Here is a 23,528-nt window from a genome sequence, read left to right as displayed (position 1 = left end):
ACCCAGTCCCATTTAATATATATATTTAAGAGAACACCGCCTTCACTATGAATCACACCACCCACTGAGATCAGCTGGAGAGGTTCATCTGCAGTTGCCACTGGCTTGTCTGGTGGCTATTCAGGGAGGGGCCTTCTCCATTGCTGCCCCGAGGCTTCGGAACACACTCCCTGCTGAAATAAGAGCCTCTCCATCTCTGACAACCTTTAAAAAGGCAGTCAAGATGCATTTGTTCACCAAGGCTTTTAATTAGCTATTGTTTTAATTGTGTTCTTAATAGTTTTAATTTTTAAAATTTTAAATTGTTGTAATGTTTTAATCTTTTTATCTGTTGTTTTTATTGTTTTGTTGTAAACTGCCCAGAGACTTGCATTTTGGTATGCAAATGTGTTTGTTAAACAAAGAAACAAACAAATATGCAGCCACTAGGAGCAATCATTTGAAACTTTTGGACAGAGATGCCATCAGTATACTGATGGCAGTTTACTGATGGCATCCAGTATACCAGGGCTGCTCAACTTAGGCCCTCCTGCAGATGTTGGCCTACAACTCCCATAATCGCTGGCTATTGGCCACTGTGGCTGGGGATTATGGGGGTTGTAGTCCAAAAACAGCTGGGGGGCCTAAGTTGAGCAGGCCTGCAGTATACTGATGACATCCAAGTACTTTTTAATTACCTCTTATCCAAGAGTAGCAGTCAATTCCTTGAATAAGTGATCTAATGCCATCATGGGCTGAATTAGAGTTAACAAAGCTGAAGCCTGACAAGACAATGTTTTTGAGAATTTGCAAACCAGAGACTGTAGGATTTGGGCTACTGTCTGCTTTGGACAGGGTTATACAAGGCTGTCCTTAGAGCATGGCAAGCAGGGTGACCACCCCAGGTCTCACTCTTTTAACCCCCATTAGAATTAACTGGAAGGGGGCCCCGCACTGGCTGATTTGCCACGGGCCCTGCACCCCGCCAGGGCTCTCTAAGGACAGCCCTGGGGTTATATGACCCCTAGATGATCTGGGGTCCTCCTAGATGCTGCTCCGTTGTTAGATGCACAGATGGTGGCGATGGCCATGAGTACCTTTTAACAGCTTCATTTGGTAAGGTGGTTGTGATACTCCTTTCAAATCATGATATTGCATCCATATGATGGAACGATATAAAATCCACAACAGCAACAAGCACAACCAAACAAAAGACAACACATTAAAAACACTGAACATCAATAACAGGCCAGCAGCTGGGTTGCTGCTGGGCAAGAGACTGAAGGTCTTGCCCGCCAAAAGAGACAACTCCCAGTGAAACCACCTTTCCCTTGCACACAAATGAAATGGGAAGGGATTAAGAGTGGAAGAGGAGAGAAAGGAGAAGGCACTGCTCTCATTTCCATTAAAAGTGCATGAAAGGGGAAGTGGGGCTCAATATGGAGGAGGGGAAAAAAGAGGATGCCTACCCTCAGGGCATGCCACCTTGCCATCACCACCTGCTCTGTCCAAACAATTGCAATCCCTCCAAGAATGATTGGAATCATTGGAAAAACAGTGCCTCCCTGACATCCATGACTGATGTAATTGATGGCAACTGGGAAATTCAAAAGGTCGCCAATGCACTGACTTCTTGTCCATGAATTTAACACTGATTATATCTCAAAAACTGGGATATAATCCCCAGCTCCCAGCAAAAGTGGGGCCAAGGCCTCAGGAATTAAGACGGATTAGGACCATCTTAATCCCAACACCAGGTTGGAAGCCTGTCCTTAGAATGAAAGGAGGAGATTCTCTAAATGTAGAAATATTCTTAGGAGAATTAGTGTGCGTAAATTTATTATCTGATGTTCTGCTGCAACATTACTTTAACAACCTGTACTAGAAAATTTATATAACACAGGCAGTCTTCAGTCCACAGGATGGGAAACTTTTTATCTCAAGTACAATTTCATGTTGTTTGTATTTTAAACAAATTCCAACTGCATTACTAACAGTAAAATAGAAACACTGTTTTTTGCCCCAGAGGCTCAAGTTGTTTGCTTGTACAGGACATTACTACAAATAGTGAGTGCTCATCCTGACTTAAATGAATCACAATCTTTTGATTATTTAGGTTTAGCAATTTAAAATTTAACTAAAAAGAAGATGTAATGTTGTTTGTTGCTAGAGAATTACAAGATATTTTTCAAGGCCACAAGTATGCATCCAGTGTACTGACTTCTTGTCCATGAATTTAACACTGATTGCTAAGAGCCTGTGGATTTCTTCAGTCACATCCTGCCCTGTTAGGTTTTGCAAGAACCTAGTCATTGGGCATTAACTACTGGAATTTTACTGGACATCACAAGAGCCACAACACATTGTAAACAGAAATTCTCTCTCATTATCTTAATTACATACGTGTTGTGTCCTTAGACTAAACTTCGTAGAGTCAGACACTCCACTCCTCTGCTCCACTCCTCTGTTCCATTCTCTGCCTTTTCAAAAAGCAAGAGGGAGATGGTAGTGGTGGCAACAGCAGCAGCAGAATGGGAAACCTTGTGTCCATCATCTCCTTTGCCAAATAAGGGGAGTATTGGGGTGAGGAGACGTAGCGAGATGGTCAGTGGGTATAAGGCACCTCTGCGGCCTCTGCCAATTTGCTGCCTAAGGCAGCCATCGCACCACACTGGCTCTGTTCAACAAAGATTTGCTCATTGCTACACATTTTGTCCTAACGCTAATAGTTTGAATATTGGCAGCCCTCAGCTGCTTCTTGATTCTCCTTGCATCTTATTGTTGCTAGGTCAATGAGCCAGTGTGGTGTAGTGGTTACAGTATCAGACGAGGAGCAAGGAAAACAAGGCTTAAATTCCCCACTCAGCCATGAGGCTCACTGGGTGACTCTGGGCCAGTCCTCACCTCTCAGGCCTAACCACTTACAGGTTAACTGTGAGACAAGTTGTGTGTGTGTGTGTGTGCGCGCGTGCACTTTTGAGGAAAGGAATAAAATAAAGTCAGCAGAAGCCAAAACCGTTTCTGATGCAGACACATAGACTGGAAGTTAAAGGGGAAAAGCCATATTGAATCCCTTGTGTTTGCCATGGGGGATGCTGGCTACAAGCTTGTTTTCTCAGTTGAATGAACTCAGGATAAGACAAACTATAACCTTTGCATAATCTCCCTCCTTTAAAATAAGATGAATATAGAGATTTGCAAACAATAAGCTTGTGCTCCCAACAAAAAATAGACTAACTCACCCTATAGAAAGCAGTTGTCAGTGGCAGTAGTGCTGCAGCGATGTTGTATTCTTCTGAAGTTGAGCAATCCTTCAGGAACAACACAAAAATTAGCAAGTCATGATTAGTTTGCATTTTCAACCTTAATTATAATGTCCCCAATACCTAGAGCTTTGAGACCTGCCCTGGAACCCTGCTCAGCCATGATACAAGTGAATGCAGCCCTTTGATATCGTCCAAGAAATTTCCTGAACCAAATTGGAAACATAATACTTCTGAGCTGCCTCACTGTCCTCAGCAGCTAATACACACCCTAGGAATCTGCCATACTATAGGCTTCTTTGCACCTGTATTACAATTGTAACAGAATAGATCAATGTGGCTGGCAGAGTCACAGAAAATGCCTTTAGGGTGGCCTATTAAATAATTATTAACTATTTACAGTTACAACTAAGCGCTGCACAAAAACCAATTCAACTCATACATTCCTGCCAGTAAGCTCACAATCGGAGGTAGACACCACATGAGAAAAGCAGCGGACAAGGTAAGAATCAATCAATCAACTTTGTTAGCCCCATAAAAAATTGTTCTCTAATGTTTTGAAAGAGACTGTTTGTGGATTTGTTTGTGCAAAATAATTTCATACTTTATAGATACCAAATAATAATTTCATACTTTATAGATATCAAATAATAATTTCATACTTTATAGATACCAAATTTTACATAAACAATCCTGAAATTTAAATTAGCTGTATGCATTACTTTTTACACAAGAATATGCTGAGTGAAAGACTGAAATAATTTTATTTTATTTTTTAGACAAAATTCTGAATAATACCTTAACTGTTATTGTTCTCAACAGATTTTTCATAAAAATCAGCTTAATAATTCAAAAATGACATCATGGCCAAGAGAAGATCTTTCTTAGATTCAAATTTGCTATGATTCAAATTTACTATGTAATTATTCAATAGAACAAATTATGTTTCAAGTTGAAATCAATGCAAGACATTAATAAAAATTCTATGATATTTCATTTCTTGAACTTTCCTATAAGTGTAATCTATGCAAAATGACTTTGCCTGGTCATTGTTAGGCCTCACCTCCTAGTTTATTATATTTTACCTGGCTTTTCAGTTGTCAGGAATAGCTTACATAAAACACACAATAAAACAACAATTAAGAGTTATTATTTGTTTTTTAAATTGTTTTAATTGTTTTAATGGTTGTTTTTAGATTGTGAACTGCCCATGGACTTCTAAATGGGGTGGTATTAAAATGTGCAAAATAAATAAACAAACCATCAATAAGGCAATGAATGCAGAGCAAATAATCACAGCAGTAAAACAGTATTAAGACCAAGATCTAAAAGGCTTCAACAAATAAAACGGTTTTCACCCAGTGCCAAAAAGAAAGCAGTCCAACTGAGAAGATCTGTGTGTATTACTTTCTGGAGCAGACCCTGCTGGAGTAAATTAAATGAACATCCAAAGAGTGTTGCTTTGCATGCAGAAGGTCCCGGGTTCAATCCCTCGTATTTCCAGGTAGGGATGAGAAAGACTCAGGCTTAAAATCTTGGAGAGCCACACCCCATCAGTGTAGACAATACTGAGCTAGATGGACCAATGGTCTGACTTGGTATAAGGCAGCTTTCTATGTTCCTATTCCATTGAACGCAATGCGTGTGTATAGAAAGCATCCTCACTTGGGAAAGTATCTAACTTACTCCTATAACCTGATCCAGCAAGTGATGGGCACAAAAACTTGTTTTCACATGCAGATCTCCATCGCTGATTGGTATATCTTGCTACATGGATTTTGTTCTGGAGATAGCTAGTGCAACCTCTTTGCCTGAGCAAGTAACATCTCACTTGAGCAGAAGAATTTCAGCTACTCTCCTATGAGGAGCATCAACTGGCCTTTGAAGAGAGGTCAGAGCATGTAGATTTTCTGAGGCCAACTTCTTCCACCACAGGTCTTTTAAACTGTGAAGGGGTGCTCCCCTTGCACTTCAAAAGGTCCTCTGTGTGGGAGCAGAATTCAGTGAATGAGGATCTTGGGGCACAGAGTCTGAGGTCAATTTCCCCCCCAACACAGGCCTTAAACAGTAAAAGGACACTCCAGCTCAGAGTCTAAAGTATCCTGGGCGGAGGAGTATTGGGCTCAGAGCACCCATGTCATTAAGCAAGCACCTGTATGCTTGCTTTCAAACATTTCAGCCCAGCTCCAGAGGTCAGCGCTTACATTTTCATGTTGCTCTCTGCTGCCAACTTTATAAGGTGGCATGCACAGTCCTAGTCTTCAGAAGGGTCCCCCCATTTTTTTAGGGGGATGCAGAATGCATTTTTAAAAATAATTATTGTCTGCTTACCCAGGGTTCCTGATATGCAATGGATCTCAAAAATAAATTTGAGACTTTATGTGTGGAAAGAGTGTGCTTGCCAGTGTGCTATGGGCCCTTTCAAAAACGCATCCCATGGAAAAGAAGAAGTAAGACACCAAGTCACAGGGAGAAGACCATGAAACAGAACATGTAAGAGAGTGATCAGAGAGAAGGAAAGCAGCAATGATAGGTATTAATATTAATTTAACAGCTATTAAAGTTAAATGGGATTAGCCAAAGCTAAGAAGACAAGATAGGAAAGTCAAGAATCATAGTCAGCAACGAAGTAGACAAACCAAGTGGATGATAGGTAATGGTTACCAAGATGTTTATGTGGGAGGAAAGACTTACTAAACCCTACAAGGAAGAAAATATAACATGGAAGGGGGCGGGGGGATGGAAAGCAGAAGAAAAATGTCACCCTAACCAGAAAGCAGAGAATGACAAGAGTAAAGAAGATGATGACAAAGAAATGAAAGCAGCTGAATTTGAATATTTTAATCAAAGCAAACCCCAAAAACTGACCAGCTATAACAATAATATGTAGAGATGTGCGAACCGGTTCGAGTTCGAACTGGCTCGGTTCGAATGTGCCATGGAGTGCCTAGGGTCTGTTTAAGACTTTGTATGTGTCTGTCCTCCATTTTGTGGATCATTCTTCACTTTTGCTCCTGGCCTCCATTTTGTGAGCCTATTTTTCAGACTTTGCATTGGCTGGGCTATTGATCATTTGATTGGCCAGAATGAGTCTTGCACTCTGGTAGGCTGTTGAGTGTGCCACTGTTTGACAGCTGGCATCCTGTTGGCTGGGGGAGGGGAGTGCAAAAGCCCAAGGAGGGAGTTTCAAACCTATTTAAGCAAAGCCTCTGGCCTGGAAAATTCTCTTTGGCTGCAGATTGATAGGAGTGATGGGTGTTTTTTTTAGCATTTTCTAAGGCATTAAATAATATCTCATAAGGATTGATGGCTTAACCTTTCACCCAGTGACACACTTTTAAGCAATCCCTATGAGATATATTTAATGCCTTAGAAAATCCTTAAAAAAACCCATCACTCCTATCAATCTGGGGATTTCTTGGTGGGACTGAGGCTATTTTTGCCATGACTCCAGACCCACTTTGGGGTGCTGCCACCCCACAGAGGCGGGGTTCGGGGCCACCCCAAATCCTCATTAAATCCTATGGGAATTTCCCCCCAGAAATTCACCATTAATACTAGGGGCAACCAATTGCCTTGGGAATTTGTGGGTGGGAGACACCCATGGGTGCCTACCACCCACCCCAGCTTTTTGCCCCTAAGTACTCCACAGAGGGAGTTATGTGGGTAACAATGGAAAATATTTTTAAAATTCATATAAAATCATAGGAATGTCCAATTGCTTTGAGGCTTGGGTGGTAGTTGGCACCCAAGGGTGCCCACCACCCTTCCTACTTTTTGAGGTTTGAAGCGAACCGGGGGTGGTTCGAGCAAAACCAAAACCGACCCCCCCCCCCAGTTTGAACCTGGTTCGAATTCAAACTGGGCGAACTGGTTTTATGCACATCCCTAATAATGTGTATGAAGTGCCTAGACTAAGTATAGACATATTATATAGACTAGGTACTATATAAAGATAAAATTAAAGATTGTAAACACAGAAATTCTATGATGGGAAAAACATGAGGCAGAATATATAGAAAAGAAAGTATTAACTGATATTTACTTCAGGTCAAGACAAAGGGCATTAACAGTCAAACACAAGGGGATGTAAAGATGAGTGGAAATGAATAAAATGAAGATGGAGGCATTTCTAAAATGGTCTGAAGGAAAAACAAACTGTTGTCCCACAGACAAGAACAATCACTACTACATAGAAACTTGTGCAGAACACCAAAAGTAATGGAGGAAGTTAAAATTGCTTATATCCAGAAAGAAAATGGCTTATATCCAGAGCAATTGCTTATATCCAGAAATAAAAAGGCAGGGAAATGCCAAAAGCAGAGAGGGGATTGCCAAGGCATGTATGCTAAAGAATAGAACAGGAAAATGATCCTCCCCATCTCTGACAATTTTTAAAAAGCATTTGAAAACCCACCTCTTTACCCAAGTTTTTTCAGTTCTTTAAAATTTTAAAGGTTTTAATCTGCAGGTGATTTTTAAATTGTTAAATTGTTTTAAGTTTTTGTATATGTTTTAACTTGTTTTATGCTATTGTTAACCTCCCAGAGATGAAAGTTTGGGGTGGTGTACAAATCTGATAAATAAATTATTAAATAAATAAATAATAAATAAAAAGTACTGTAAAAAGCCAAAACATCAAATATATTAGAAAAAAAGAGGAAAACAAAAAACAAATGTAAATAGAAGTGTGTTTATCTAAAGCTCTCTTCAGTTGTTGCAAGTGTGGAGGCTATACCATCAGTACAGCCTCTACAACATGCCAGCAAGCCCTGCCCCCATTCTGATACCCTGATTAGCCTCTGCCCCCATGCTATAGGAGACAAATGCTGTATTTGGGAAAATATTCTCCCTATAATGTTACAACTCTAAACTTCTGTGATATCTCAGACAAAGACTGTACTTGGACACAGTATGGGGGTGGGGGCTAATGAATGTGCCAGGTCTCACCTGGGTGTTCTCATGGAGGCTGCATACTTAGGTACAGCCTCCATGCTTTTGGAACAATTGAACACGATAACAAAAATGTTAGAAAACAGAAGTGTGAGAGTTTGAGAACTCTCTAGAGAATTCAGTATACTTTTTCACAAGTATGGAATTGCAACAAAGCATTGCAGCATATTTCTGGGATGCATGTTCCTTGAGTCCATAAACATTCCACTCCATTGAGTTATACTGGGATAGTTTGGGGTTTTTTAGGCACCTTTAGGTCCCCTCCCCTTCAAATTTTTGTGAAACTGAAGTATCTGCATGTTACTTTGAATCTCCTGGTACCTCCCTCTTGCCCGCATGTGTTCCAGTTATGTATCCATAGCGACCATCTCTTTTGGAATACATATATTAAAAAGTACATCATTCTTCAGTGCCAAGCAAACCATCTGTTTAGATATAAGCATATAAGTAGACTGCTACATCTGTGTCAATAGTGCTCAGTCAAATATATCAGATGTTAAAATCATTACACAGAATGATGACATAATGGAAAGATTACTGTCCCTTTAGTAAAGTGTCACAGACTTTTACACAATCTCCCAGTTTGTGGGCATACTCTTTCAAAGTTTCCTAGAGCATATTCGTTAGTATAACGGAGTACCTTTTATATTTGTAAAAGACAAATTTTAAAATCTACCTGCAAACAGAATACGTTATGTGAAAATACAGAAAAAATTGTATCATAACCAAGTAATATCTTTAAGAATAGTCTATGCCAGCCTAATTAATGTTTAAAGTTTTTTAAAAAGTTCTGTTCAATTTATAAAGTGGAAAATTGGAATAAAGAAAAACTATCAATGGAAATTAAACGAGTCCCTTTTGAATCACTCTAAAATTGTGAAATTAGGTTTACAAAAACTTAAAGAATATTTTGAGATAAACCTAAAGGATGATCTACAAATGAAGACAGTATGGGACCCAAGTAAGGCGGTGATGAGGGGTTTCTTTATTCAACAAAATGCATACGGGGGGGGGGGGAGAAACAAGAGAACAAGGACCTAATCCAGATTCAAATTAAGGACTTGGAACGGGAACTAATTGGAAAAAAAAGGTGACCAAACTTTAATACAACAATTAAAGGTATTAAAACAAATATTCCATGTTGACGGTGGAGGAGATGGAAAGAAATTTAAAATTTCTAAACCAGAAATCTTTTGAACAGGCAAATAAACCAGGTAAATATCTGGCCTGGAAATTAAGAGTTGAACAGCAAAAGAATTATATAATGAGTCTGAGTACGTCCAGTGGTATTATGAACCAACAGTCAGTAATTAAAAGAGAATTTTATAAATATTATAAGGAGTTTTATCAAAAAAGAAAGGTTGATATAAATAAAGTAGAACAATTCTTACAATTAAGGAATTTACCAAAACTAAACGCTAAACAACAGGAAATATTGAATCTTCCAATTTCCAACGAAAGGATGCTATAAGCAAGCAAAGGGGGGGGGGGATCGCCAGGACCAAATGGGCTCTCTATTATATACTACAAAGTTTTTAGTGAAGTATTGTCTCAAACATTACAATGGACAATGAATGAAATTATGATGAAGGGTTGGTTCCCTGATTCATGGAGTCAAGCGACTATTACATTAATACCAAAACCTGGCCAAGATCAAACTCTGGTTAAAAATTATAGACCAATCTCCTTACTTAATAATGATTATAGGTTATTTGCTTCTATACTTGCTAAAAGAATGGAGGAGGTCTTGGTAGAGCTAATTCATGAAGATCAGGCTGGATTTATACCAAAAAGGCAAATAAAGGACAATGTGCGAACTGTTTTAAATGTATTAGAATATTATGAAAAGCATAATGATAAACAACTGGCTATGTTATTTTTGGATGCAGAGAAAGCTTTTGATAACATCTCCTGGCAATTTATGTTGAAAACCCTGGAAACTGTAGAGTTTGGAGCTAATTATATAAGGGTGATTGGGTCTATATATTCTGAACAAAAAGCAAACATTAAGGTTAATGGAGAACTTATAGATTATTTTAGTATTCAAAAAGGTACTAGACAAGGTTGCCCCCTATCTCCATTATTATTTATATTGGTCTTGGAAATTATGTGCAGGATGATAAGGGAAGAGACCAAAATACAAGGATTGTCAATAGGGACACAAAGATACAAACTAAGAGCCTTTGCAGACGATATAGTGTTTTTACAAGTTCCTTTAGAGTCAATTGATACATTGTTGGAAATATTAGAATCATATGGGAATTTGGCAGGGTTCTATATAAATAAGGATAAGACAAAGGTATTAATTAAAAATATGAACAAAGAAAATATTGAAAATTTTGTCTTGAGATCTAGTTTCAATGTGGCAAAAAAAGGTAAAATACCTAGGAGTTACGCTTACAACAAATAATGCCTTATTGTTTCAAAATAATTTTATTAAAATCTGGAAGGAAATAAAGATAGACTTATGTAGATGGAATAGAGTGAATCTATCGTTAAGTGGAAGAATTTATCAAAATGAATGTTCTTCCTAAAATGCTATATTTCTTCCAGGCAATACCAATAATAAATACAATGTCAATTTTTGATCAATGGTATAAAGACGTAAATAACTTTATTTGGCAGGGCAAAAAACCAAGAATAAATTTTAAAAGCCTAACGGACGACAGGAAGAGAGGAGGGTTTGCATTACCAAATTTTAAGTTATATTTTGAAGCAATATGCCTAAGCTGGATGAAAGAATGGATTACATTAAAAAATCCAAGACTGTTAGATTTGGAAGTATTCGATATAAGATATGGTTGGCATATGCATATCTATTTTATGATAAGGTAAAAGTAAATAAAGACTTCTTAAATCACTAAGTTAGCAAAAACTTATATATGGTATGGATGAAAAACAAACTTGTGTTAGAACCAAAAATTCCACTTTGGGTATCTCCACTGGAAGTTATATCTAGAAAACAGAAAAATATGCAACAGACATGGCCTATGTAGCGACAACTTATGCAGATGTTATGCAGGACTGGAATATTTCTTGGTTTCAATATACCAGATTAGCGCCTTATTCAAGCAAGATTGTAAAAAGGATCTTAATCAATCAAAGTCAGAATTTGAACAGTTGTGTGACAAGGAACACAAACTAGTTTCTAGGATGTACTATCTGTTATTATTGGAAGATACAAGAACAGAAGTAGTGAAAACTTCAATGATTAAATGGGCTCAGGATTTTGGTTACAATATAGACTTGGAGAAATGGGAAAAACTATGGATAGAAGACATGAAATACACTGCCTGTTCTAATTTAAAGGAAAATAATCTTAAGATGATGTACAGATGGCATCTAACACCTAAGCAGTTGGCTTTAATGTACAAGAACATGTCAAACAAATGTTGCAAGTGTAAAGGTTCCTATATACATTTATGTTGGACTTGTAACAAGTCTAAAGGCTATTGGGATTTAATATACAATGAGCTTAAGAAAGTGTTTAAAATGACTTTCCCTAAGAGCCCAGAAACAATGCTATTAGGCATTGACAACAATTCACTGCCTAGGAAATACTGGATCCTCTTTATGTATCTGACAGCAGCAGCAAGATTGACATTTGCATACAAATGGAAAGACATCCATTGCTCGAGTAAAGAGGATTGGATACTTTAAAAAGTGTTAGAGTTGGCAGAAATGACAAAGCTAAGAGCATTATTAAGAAATAAATTTGAAGCATTTAAAAAGGAGTGGGACCCTCTTCTTATTTATTTATTTATATTTATATATTTTTTTATTTTTTTATTTGATTTATATATCGCCCTTCCAAAATGTCTCAGGGCGGTTTACAATTAAAACAAACCACTAAAACAATAAAGAGCTAAAACAAATTAAAAACAATGTAACAATTAACAATTTAAAAACATTTTAAAACAACAATTAAACAATTACAGTGATTAAAAGCCCCAAAATCGGGTTAGAATATTAAAACAGATTTAAAAACCCTGGAAAGCCAGGCCAAACGAATATGTTTTAAGGGCTCTCCTGAAGGTTAATAGAGAATTCAAATTGCGGATTTCCGCAGGGAATGCATTCCACAGCCCCAGAGCAGCTATAGAGAAGGCTGGCCTCTGAGTCGCCACCAGACGAGCTGGTGGTAACTGGAGACGAACCTTCTCAGATGACCTCCTCAGATAATGTGTGGTCACGCAGAAGAAGGCGCTCTCTAAGGTAACTTGGGCCTAAGCCGTTCAGGGCTTTAAAGGTAATAACCAGCACTTTGTATTTTGCCCGGAAACATATCAGCAGCCAGTGCAATTGTTTTAGAATAGGCGTAATATGGTCTCTCCGGGTTGCCCCAGAGACCAATCTGGCTGCCGCATTCTGAACTAACTGAAGTTTCCGAACTATGTACAAAGGCAACCCCACGTAGAGCGCATTGCAATAGTCAAGCCGGGAGGTTACCAGCTGGTGCACCACTGTTTTGAGGTCATCCTCCTCAAGGAATGGGTCCAGCAGCCTTTTTGGGCGGACCATCCTAATTGGTCCATCACCCCTGCAGGGGTGGATTGTGACCATGATACCAACCTTAAACAGGTAGTGGTCCATCCATGACAATGGGGTAACCACTGGATCCCCCAACCATGGAACACCCCCCTGATCCGAACAGAAGACCAAATCCAGTGTGTGGCCGGCAACATGAGTTGGTTCAAAAATTAATTGGGATAGGCCCATAGTTGCCGCTATGAACTCCTGAGCCGCACCAGACAAGCTAGTCCCAAAGTGTGTTTGTGTTGATATTATACACAAAGCTGATCTTATTACACATTATTTGTGATACATTGATTTACCCTTCAGTACACTTTGAACTTAGTATTATGAGTCTCATTTTTAGACTCACTGTACACCCTTTGACACCCCTTCAAGAGGAGTCTGGCCTGTCTGGACCTGTATGCATGTATATTACAGTCCAGAAGGAGCAGTGTTCAGCACTGAAGCCAACAAGTAGTTTAGGGAGTTGGGTACAGAAGGAAGTATAGAGTGTGCTTCCTTTCTATTTAGGGGTCTGCAAAAGGCCTCCCACCATCTAAAATAGACAGCTCCACACAGCCACTCTTAGCCATTTCTGAGACTCATAGGCAAAGGACTTCACTATCTGTCATTTTCCCAGCATGTTTCTGGATTCCTTCACATTCCTCCTCCAGGCAGCAATCCTATTTTGAATCATCTCCTCTGGAGCCCCCTAAGCCCAAAGGCTAACAGGATGCCCTCCTGATACCAGTTTTGATTATCAAGATCAGTTCATCCTTTTGTTCAGCTCTTTTAGAAACCAGTTTTGACCACTCAAATAAGCTTATCTCCTTGTCTTGTTCATTTTGAGTCCACTTTACCTCTTTTAATCCCATTTTTCTATTGTTGAACACAGGAAGCGCCTCTAGACAACTAATAACTCAGTGTTTTAGTATCTCTCCCCTATAAATTGATTCCAATTTATACCATTTTAGTATGGTATAAAGTATGGATCCCAAGCTCCTCCTTCCAAAGGCATGTAATCTTTGGGATTGCTGCCTCTTTCACCCTTTCATTGCACTCCAGCATCCTTCCCCTGAGATCCAAATTCCCTGTGTTTCACCTTGGACAGGTGAATTATAGGGAGTACCACTTTCCTTCCTCCTCCTAGAGGAGAAGCTAGACTAGAAGGTTTTCCTGAGTTATATCTTTTACCAGATGAGTGGAATTGGGTTACAGTCTCAATCTCCATGGGGAGGGAGATCAACTCCTCCTCAGAATAAAACGGGATCCCTGACCAAACAGTCAGGCTCCCACACACCCCCGCCAAGCTGCAGGCTAATGAGAAAAGAGAACTGCAAGGGGAAGGAAACCATTTCAGTCAGTTGACTCTCAAGAGTTTTGTCAAAAACCTATTGATACTCTTATAAGTTCTGACACTGCATGAGCTTCTCCTACAGACCACTCTCTCATGGTCTCAGCAGACCTGATGCAGTTGTCCATGTCTCCCTCCTTCCTATGGTCCCTTGACTGACCTCCATTCATTCCCTTTACCCAGACTCACTCAGGTCCAAATTCGTTCAACTCTCTGCGCCCCCTATGGATCTTTGTAATGACCCTTCCCTCTCTCTCAATCCAATTTGGTTCAGATGTTGTCTGCTCTGTATTCCCCTGCATTCTTTCCACACCTCCCTTCTCCCAATCTGTATATTATGTGATTAGTGTAGCAACTGTCATTTAAATAGCCCAATCCTCTTTAATTTGTAATTAAAACAACTGTTAAGTAAAGATGCTGTTAAGTAAAGATGTTAAGTAAAGTATTTCATCTTGTGTGTTCTGTGACATGTGGGAATGCCCTGCATGTTCATATGAAATAATGATTTTAAAGCTTCACACTGTAATTCAGTAAAATAGTAAAATAGAAGGTCAGCAGGGGAAGGGGCACTTCCCAGTGTATTGCACAGAGTGCCACATGTACGACTATTTGCCCCATGGGCAGAAGTCATGGGTGTGTGCTCGGTGCAAGGAGCTCCTGGCTCTCAGGGAACAAATCCGTTCCCTTGAGACCAAGGTGGCGGATCTGGAGAAGCTCAGAGAGACAGAGAGGCATGTGGACGAGACCTTCAGGGATGTGATAGAGGCATCCCACTCCAGGGCTGGTAGCTCCTCTGCTGTCAGGGAGAATGAAGGTCTTGGGCAAGGAGGACATCAGTCTGAGGAAGAGGGAAATGCTCCTTTAGAAGGGACCCCTTCCGTGGATGATGAGCCCATATCCTCAAGCACAAGGGATACTCCTCTAGGGGGTGGGGGCCTCCTTGTAGTTGGTGATTCGATCATTAGGGGGATAGAGAGATGGGTTTGTGACCCGCGTGTTGACCGAACGGTGACTTGCCTGCCTGGTGCGAAGGTTGCGGACATCACGCAGCGTCTAGACAAGCTCCTAGGCAGTGCTGGGGAGGAGACAGCTGTCGTGGTGCACATCGGCACCAACGATGTGGGGAAATGCAGTCGGGAGGTCCTGGAAGCCAAATTTAGGCTGATAGGTAGCATTTTGAAGTCCAGGACCCCCAAGGTAGCATTCTCAGAAATGCTACCTGTTCCATGCGCAAGTACAGTGAGACAGGCAGAGCTGAGGGGTGTCAATGCGTGGATGAGATATTGGTGCCGGGAGGAGGGGTTTAGATTTGTTAGGCACTGGGACACATTTTGGGGCAAGCAAGGCCTGTACAAAAGGGACGGGCTGCACTTGAACCAAGATGGAACCAGACTGCTGGCTCTTAAAATAAAAAAGGTTGCAGAGCAGCTTTTAAAATGACACCTGGGGAACAGCCGATGGGAGCTGGGCAGTATCCCGTTTGGCAAAAGCCATCCTTTAAAGTGTGAGGCTGCAAAGAATTCAAATAAAACAGAAGGGGACGGAGCAGAAACGCATAAAGAGCAGACGGGAGCCTGTGCCAGCAGGTCAAAGAGTCAAAAGAATAGCATACATCAGGGGAGAGATTCAGTGTATAGGTGCTTGTATGCCAATGCCAGAAGCCTCCGAGCCAAGATGGGTGAGCTGGAGTGCTTGGTTGCTAACGCAGAAATAGACATAGTGGGCATAACAGAAACATGGTGGAACAGTGAGAACCGGTGGGTCACTGTTATCCCTGGGTATAAACTCTATAGAAAGGACAGGGAGGGGCGCCTTGGAGGAGGGGTAGTACTGTATGTTAAAGAAGGGATAGAATCTAACAAGCTAGAAAACCTAGGTGGACTGGAGTCCTCCACAGAAACCCTGTGGGTGACTATACAAGGCCGGAAAGGAAACGTGCTACTGGGGACATGCTATAGCCCTCCGTATCAAAATGCTGACAGTGACTGGGAGTTGCAGGAGGAAATCAGGGAGGCGTCAAGGAGAGGCAGGGCTGTAATTATGGGTGATTTCAACTACCCACACATAGACTGGGAAAATTCATATTCAAGTCAGGAAAAGAGGTCAAATTTCTAGATACGCTAAATGACTGTGCCCTAGAACAGTTGGTCATGGAACTGACCAGAGAGAAGGTGACCTTGGATCTAATTCTGAGTGACACCCAGGACCTGGTGCGTGATGACAATGTCATCGACCCTTTAGGGAACAGTGACCACAGTGCCATCAAATTCAGCATACATGCGGGGAGAGAATCACCAAGGATGTCTAACACAGACATTTTGAATTTCAGAAGAGGAAACTTCTCCAAAATGAGGAGTATGGTGAAAAGAAAGCTAAGGGGGGAAATAAGGAGAGTCACTTCGCTCCAGAGTGCATGGAGTTTACTCAAAACCACAATACTAGAAGCCTAGTTAGATTGTATACCCAAAAGGAGGAAAGGTACCACTAATTCCAGGAGGATGCCAGCATGGCTAACGGGTACCATCAAGGAAGCCATAAAAGGGAAGAAGACTTCCTTCCACAATTGGAAGGCCTGTCCAAACAAAGAGAACAGAAAGGAACACAAACTCTGGCAAAAGAAATGCAAGGCGACAATAAGGGAGGCAAAAAGAGAGTTTGAGGAACATTTAGCCAAAAGTATCAAGGGGAATAACACAAACTTCTTTAAGTACATCAGAAGTAGGAAACCTGCCAGGGAGGCGGTTGGGGCATTAGACAATGAGAGAGTGAAAGGGATTATTAAGGAGTTCTTTGCATCTGTCTTCACGGCAGAGGATACTGAGCATATACCTGTTCCTGAACCAGGCTTTTTAGGGATGGAGGCTAGAGAGCTGAGTCAGATAGAAGTGACAAGGGATGATCCAAACTGTCTGGAAAAACTGAAAGCTAACAAATCACCAGGGCCGGATGGCATCCATTCAAGAGTCCTCAAAGAACTCAAATGTGAAATTGCTGACTTCCTTGCTAAAATATTTAACTTATCCCTGAAATCGGGCTCTGTACTAGAGGACTGGAGAGTAGCAAATGTAACACCGATTTTCAAAAAGGGATCCAGGGGCGATCTGGGAAATTACAGGACGGTTAGCCTAACGTCCGTTCCAGGCAAATTGATGGAAAGCATCCTCAAGGATAAAATTGTAAAGCACCTAGAAGAACAGTCCCTGCTGGGAGTGAGCCAGCATGGCTTCCGTAAAGGTAAATCTTGCCTCACCAACCTTTTGGACTTATTTGAGAGTGTCAACAAGTGTGTGGATCAAGGTGATACAGTTGACATAGTCTACCTGGACTTCCAAAAAGCTTTTGACAAAGTTCTTCATCAAAGACTCCTGAGGAAACCTAGCTGTCATGGGATAAAGGGACAAGTACATGTGTAGATTGCTAACTGGTTGAAAGACAGGAAACAGAGGGTAGGTATAAATGGAGAGTTTTCACAATGGAGGGAGGGAAGAAGTGGGGTCCCCCAGGGATCTGTACTGGGACCGGTGCTTTTTAATTTATTCATAAATGATCTAGAAGCAGGGGTAAGCAGCGATGTGGCCAAATTTGCAGATGATACCAAACTCTTCCGGGTAGTGAAATCCCAAACGGATTGTGAGTAGCTCCAAAAGGATCTCTCCACACTGGGGGAGTGGGCGACAAAATGGCAAATGCGGTTCAATGTTAGCAAGTGTAAAGTGATGCACATTGGGACGAAAAACCCCAACTTCAAGTATATGCTGATGGGATCCGAGCTGTCGGTGACGGACCAGGAGAGGGATCTTGGGGTTGTGGTGGACAGCTCGTTGAAAGTTTCGACTCAATGTGCGGCAGCTGTCAAAAAGGCAAATTCCATGCTAGGGATCATTAGAAAGGGGATTGAAAATAAAACGGCTAACATTATAATGCCCTTATACAAAACTATGGTCCAACCACACTTGGAGTACTGCGTACAATTCTGGTCACCACATCTTAAAAAGGACATTGTTGAACTTGAAAAGGTACAGAAGAGGGCAACCAAGATTATCAGGAGCCTAGAGCACCTTTCTTATGAGGCAAGACTACAACACCTGGGGCTTTTTAGTTTAGAAAAAAGACGACTGCGGGGAGACATGATAGAGGTCTATAAAATCATGCATGGTGTGGAGAAAGTGGAGAGAGAGAGATTCTTTTCCCTCTCACACAATACTAGAACCAGGGGTCACTCCATGAAATTGATTGCCAGGAGGTCTAGGACCAACAAACGGGAAGTACTTTTTCACACAACGCGTGATCCACTTCTGGAACTCTCTGCCACAGGATGTGGTGACAGCCAACAACCTGGATGGCTTTAAGAGGGGTTTGGATGACTTCATGGAGGAGAGGTCTATCAATGGCTACTAGTCGGAGGGCTGTGGGCCACCTCCAGCCTCAAGGGCAGGGTGCCTCTGAGTACCAGTTGCAGGGGAGTAATGGCAGGAGAGAGGGCATGCCCTCAACTCCTGTCTGTGGCTTCCAGCAGCATCTGGTGGGCCACTGTGCGAAACAGGATGCTGGACTAGATGGGCTTTGGGCCTGATCCAGAAGGGCTGTTCTTATGTTCATCATTTTTTTTTTAGATATAAGCCCGTGGGTGTCAAATCCTTCTGGGAAACTGCCTGCTTTATAAACATGCCTTGTGTCCCAAGAGGGGTACAACAGCACCCCCTCATAACATTAAAGAAGATAAAAGATCTTAATGAAATCCACCTTTACAATACATTGCTCATCACACTGTAGTAGTACTAATCCACATTTATAGAAGTGATTCAAGATGCATTTGCCAATCAAAAAATTAACTTATGCCTTTTCCACTAATTTGTTGCTGCACAGTTTTTTCTGCCTTCACCAAAAAGAAGGACCCATATGGAGCTGAGAGAAAATGAATGGTATATGATGCTGTTAATCTGCTATGTCAACTGCTGTGTTGTTCAATTTTTGAATCAGAAAGGCTGTGTGTAAATGCTCTTAACAAAATTGATAAATATGAAGGGGATAGAGCACTACAACTTAATGTGTAATCAACTGTACACCTACCAACTTAAATTAAATCAATACATGTAGTTAGTTGTTTCTCCAAAGCTAGGAAACCTCAGTTAGCATTTTGGCAGAGCCATTCAAATAAGAGCCAGATCTGTATAGACTACGAAACTCACCTCTCTGGGATTTAAGTTGTATCAAATGAGAAATGGAGGATTGCGGTGTAAAAGGGAGCATTGTGAATGGTCAGTCTATCTACTGCCCTATTCCTGCTGTGCTTCTTCTTCTTTAGAAATAGTTGCTTAAGCTAGCATCGGAAATGAACTGATTCAGGGGTTTGCCTACATTCATGACAAGAGTGGAAAAACGAGTACTGCATGCAATTTTTCACTAGTCACACTTTTATGATTTGGACACAATTACTTCTACTGGCAAACCACAAGCCAATTTTACCTAGTTTTACCCTCAATAGTATTATGAGTCTAAGCAACAGAAAACATCTGTTCTGGGCAGCTTGACACTGCTTCAGGTCTAGCAGCAGTCAAAACTAGTGACGACACTCAAACATAATCATTTCCCACAATTGCAGGATAAGATATGTTCTCTTTCTTTTCTCACAATAGGAAAAATGTTTAACTATAAAGGCAGAATAATTTCCTACATTTCACATCAGTGTTGTTACTATACTTTATTATAACATAAAGCTAATGGGCCTAAAGGGCCTTGTTTTGCTCTTTTCTTCTTTTTTCTTAAGACATTGATAAATACAGGAATGACATCCCTTGTGTTTGAGCACATCTGAGTTTCTTTAGCAAAAATGCCATGCGTGTTTCTGAAAACTGTCATGAGGCCCATAGTAATAAAGTTCAGCATACTCAGGCTGTAATCTTCTCCCAAGGAAATGGTTGGGATGCCAAGATGCCTTTTGACTTTTATTTCACAGCAGGACTTCATTCGCTGTAGCTCTGTCCAAACCTTAAACTACACCATGTGTGATGCACTCATCCACACCAAAATTTGTAGAAGTATTCTACAAATATTTTTTAAATTAAACAAAGGGATGCTTTACAACACATGACAAATGAGGAAGACAAAAGTGATCAATAGCCACAAAACACCAAGAATACTAGGGGTATCTCATTTACAAGAGATCTGTACTCTACATCTAAGACCTGTGGTTCAGAAAAACTTCTGCAATGATTGCAGAATGACTAAAAAATACTTTGCAAACCACTTTATAGAATCTGACTTGATTTTTAAAAAGCAGCAATGGAAAAAGTGAACAGTGGAATATCTGTAAAAAAAAAAAAAAGCTGCAACATTCCTATATGGTTCAGTTATCAACAGTAGTGTGTGCATCTGGGTGGAAAGAAGAGGTTGAGAAGAATATATTTCAGGTCCCCAGCTGCGTTCCTAGGGCGCTTTTACGGCTGGAAGCAGGGATGCTCAAAATAGAGGCTAGGGCTTAAATTATTATTTTTGAATTCTGGCTTAAGCTGATTTTCCATCTCATTGGTTTAGCTCCATTGGTGCTAAAGAATATATACCACTCAAGGTGGGGAAAAGGGGTGGAAGAAAGGCTATATCATTACAATCCCCCCCCTGCCCCCCGCACTGCTAACCCTGGGCTATGAAAACGCCAGACTCAAAACAAGGGAAATAATTTATTATATGGAGCATCAAATTGATCAGGGCTCCATTCTGGTTGGTGTCTTTTTGGGCAAATTCTGAGTTTTACCCCTGCCAACTATTTGAACCAGCTAACTGCTCCAAAGTACCACAGAACCCTGACATGGCCCAATGCAATGCCTTGTGTACAGCTGTGTTGGAAGGGAGATACCAAAGAATTCCATATGGAGAGCGTTTTTGTCCCTGTGGCTCTGGTGAGATTGAAACCACAGCTCATGTATTATTGTACTGTCACTATTATTGCAATATCTGACATAAGCTCATCTCTTAAGATATTAGCCCATATCCAGGCTGCACTGACTCCTTTTACCCGAATTTTCTCTTAGCAGATCAGAATGACTCTAGGTCTTATTATGTGGCTACGTTCTGCCTCATAGCTAGCAAACTTTGTTCAGAGCTCATTAAGAACTAATATTCTATGAGATTTAACACTGCTCTGTATTAATTACATAATTTTGCTGTCTCACTACCTTCATAATCAGTGTCATTCTGTTATTAGTCTCTTGATTAACCTTTATATATAGTTTTATCTTCATAGTTTTAACTTTTAGCGTCTTCTACTTATTACACTAAGTAATTTTACAGAGACTTTTATTTTGTAGGTGTAGATTGAACCGTTTTTGTCTGTTTCGTTGCTGTGCTGGTCAAAGACCGAAATAAAGACTATGAAAATTTGAAGCTTAGGCCTTCATCATACAATGCTGATTTTCCTGGGCATTATGATGGCCAGGGAGATCACAAGGTAACATATTTGGGATATAGCATTCCAGGAGGATATGTGCCGAATTATGTCTCATACTCCTTTATGAGGCAACTTACAATTTGTGGGGCAATTTATGAGGCAACCTTTTGGGGCTGAAATAGGTAGTTTTGATAATCTATATAGACCAGTTAACTACTTATACAACCTCACTATCCCAAAAGTAAGGAGAATGTTTACTCTGGCGTGTTTTAATGTAATACCCTCAGCTGTTGTGAGAGGTAATTATTCACACACTCATTTATGTCTATGCCCTTGTCAGTCAAGGATGGTTGAGTCAGCTGATTATGTTTTACTACACCACCCATTTTACAGAGGTTTTTAAAAAATGGTTTATGCCACCTATTTTAACAAATTATCCAGGCAGATCACTAAATTTTTATACTCTTTTCCTATTATTAGGTTCTAACAGTAATAACACCTCTAAAGTGCTAAAGTTCTGCTATATTAGAAAATTGTGTTGGGAAGAGGTTGATGAAAGTTTGACTGTGCCGTCGATTATTGGGTTAGTGAGTTTTGATGTTGTATAATGGGCTGGCATCATTGTATAATATATCTTATGATTGCTGTATTTATCTGGTCACTCTGTCATGCCCTCAATCTCAGATAGCGAGGAGGAAGGGGAAGCTGACAGCCTTTCAGCCGATGCAGGGGTGCCTGAGGGGCAGAGCCCGGCTGTCAGTTCCCAAGAGATGGCTGAGGAAGGTCCGGCTGATGTTTCAGAGCAGGCACAGCAGTCTGAGGCAGCAGGGACAGCAACGGACAGAATAGAAGATTATCTGTGCAGGCAACCCCCACTGACTCCACAGCAACGGCATGTCACAAGGCGAAGAGCACAGCTGGAAACTATCAGGAGGAGTAAACGCCTCTTGCAGAGGGCTGATAAGCCTTGAATCACTGCCAGCTGAGAGTTATCTGCTTAGACTATAAAGCACGTCAACAGCTTTCTGTTAACCGCTGGAAGACATTTGTCAACCCTCGTGTCGAGAGCTTTCAGCCCAAGCCTGATACAGAGAACTATTCCGAGCCGTGTTTCATTTCTGTAGCCCAGTTTGTATTGTGGACTATCTTCCTGGACTTCCTTTCTGGGTGGCCAGATTGCTGACACACTCTAATAAACTCTGATTCTGAACAGTAGTGAGATGTTCCCCTTGCTAACCAGTTTTGCTCAAAAGTCATTGGACTTTTTTTTCTTTTTAAGGGAAGAGAGCACTATGGAGAGGTAGGTGCAAACAGGATTCTCATTCTTTTAATGCAAATGAAGAGTTAAAAAAATGAAAATCAAGTGACTAGAAGTTGTTGTTTTTAAGCACAGGATGAAAATAGGATGGAGGAGAATGATTTGTCCCCTAGGAAAAATGTGCAGGAAGGGAATTTGGTATCATTTATACCCGCAGCTTAATTGTAGATTAACAGTACAGATTTCAATTGCATTTACTTCCACATCACTATGGTTAGGATGGCATCTACATGCTCTCATAGCTTTATATTTATTATACTAGTAGTAGGTGAGGACCATCATTGACTGGGGAAAGTCATTTTGCATAGATTACGCTTACAGGAAAGTTCAAGAAAATAAATATATGTAATAGTATTTTTAAAATTAACGTGCTTGCAAAAGGGAAGTAAAACAGTTTGAAATCTGTAGGATTTCAAACATTATTCATTTTATTGAATAATGATGACATATGGTAAATTTGAATCATAGTAAATTTGAATCTGAGAAAGATCTTCTGCTTCTCTTGGGCATATTGTCATTTTGGAATTATTGATTTGATTATTGCATGTTAAAAATGTTGAGAAAAATGAAAGTTAAAACATGAATATCTTCTTAAAAAATACCAAAACATTTTTTAAACATTCCTCCAACATATTCCAGTGTACAAAGTAGTATTCAGCTAATGCAAAATTTGGTGTCTGTAGGTCATGAAGTACAGCTTCATTTTGTAGAAACCAACCAACCCAATTCTTCAAAATATATAACAGATATTTAATTCTTAAT

The 23,528-nt window shown here is 40.4% G+C and overlaps 1 protein-coding gene across 13 annotated transcripts in view; it reads right to left on the bottom strand.

The window, feature by feature from the left end:
- Positions 1-23,528, bottom strand: part of SBF2 (SET binding factor 2) — a 510,140-nt gene that overhangs the window by 136,890 nt on the left and 349,722 nt on the right. For all 13 annotated transcript variants that reach the window (XM_053274763.1, XM_053274792.1, XM_053274810.1 and 10 more), the window contains one exon: positions 3,222-3,290. In XM_053274763.1, coding sequence (XP_053130738.1) covers positions 3,222-3,290 — 69 coding nt within the window. The remainder of the gene's footprint in view (positions 1-3,221; positions 3,291-23,528) is intronic.

Source organism: Hemicordylus capensis, chromosome 1, assembly GCF_027244095.1.
Source record: "Hemicordylus capensis ecotype Gifberg chromosome 1, rHemCap1.1.pri, whole genome shotgun sequence".
Lineage (NCBI taxonomy): Eukaryota > Metazoa > Chordata > Lepidosauria > Squamata > Cordylidae > Hemicordylus > Hemicordylus capensis.
The sequence above is the reverse complement of the archived record's forward strand: the minus strand, read 5'-3'. Positions and strand labels throughout refer to the sequence as shown.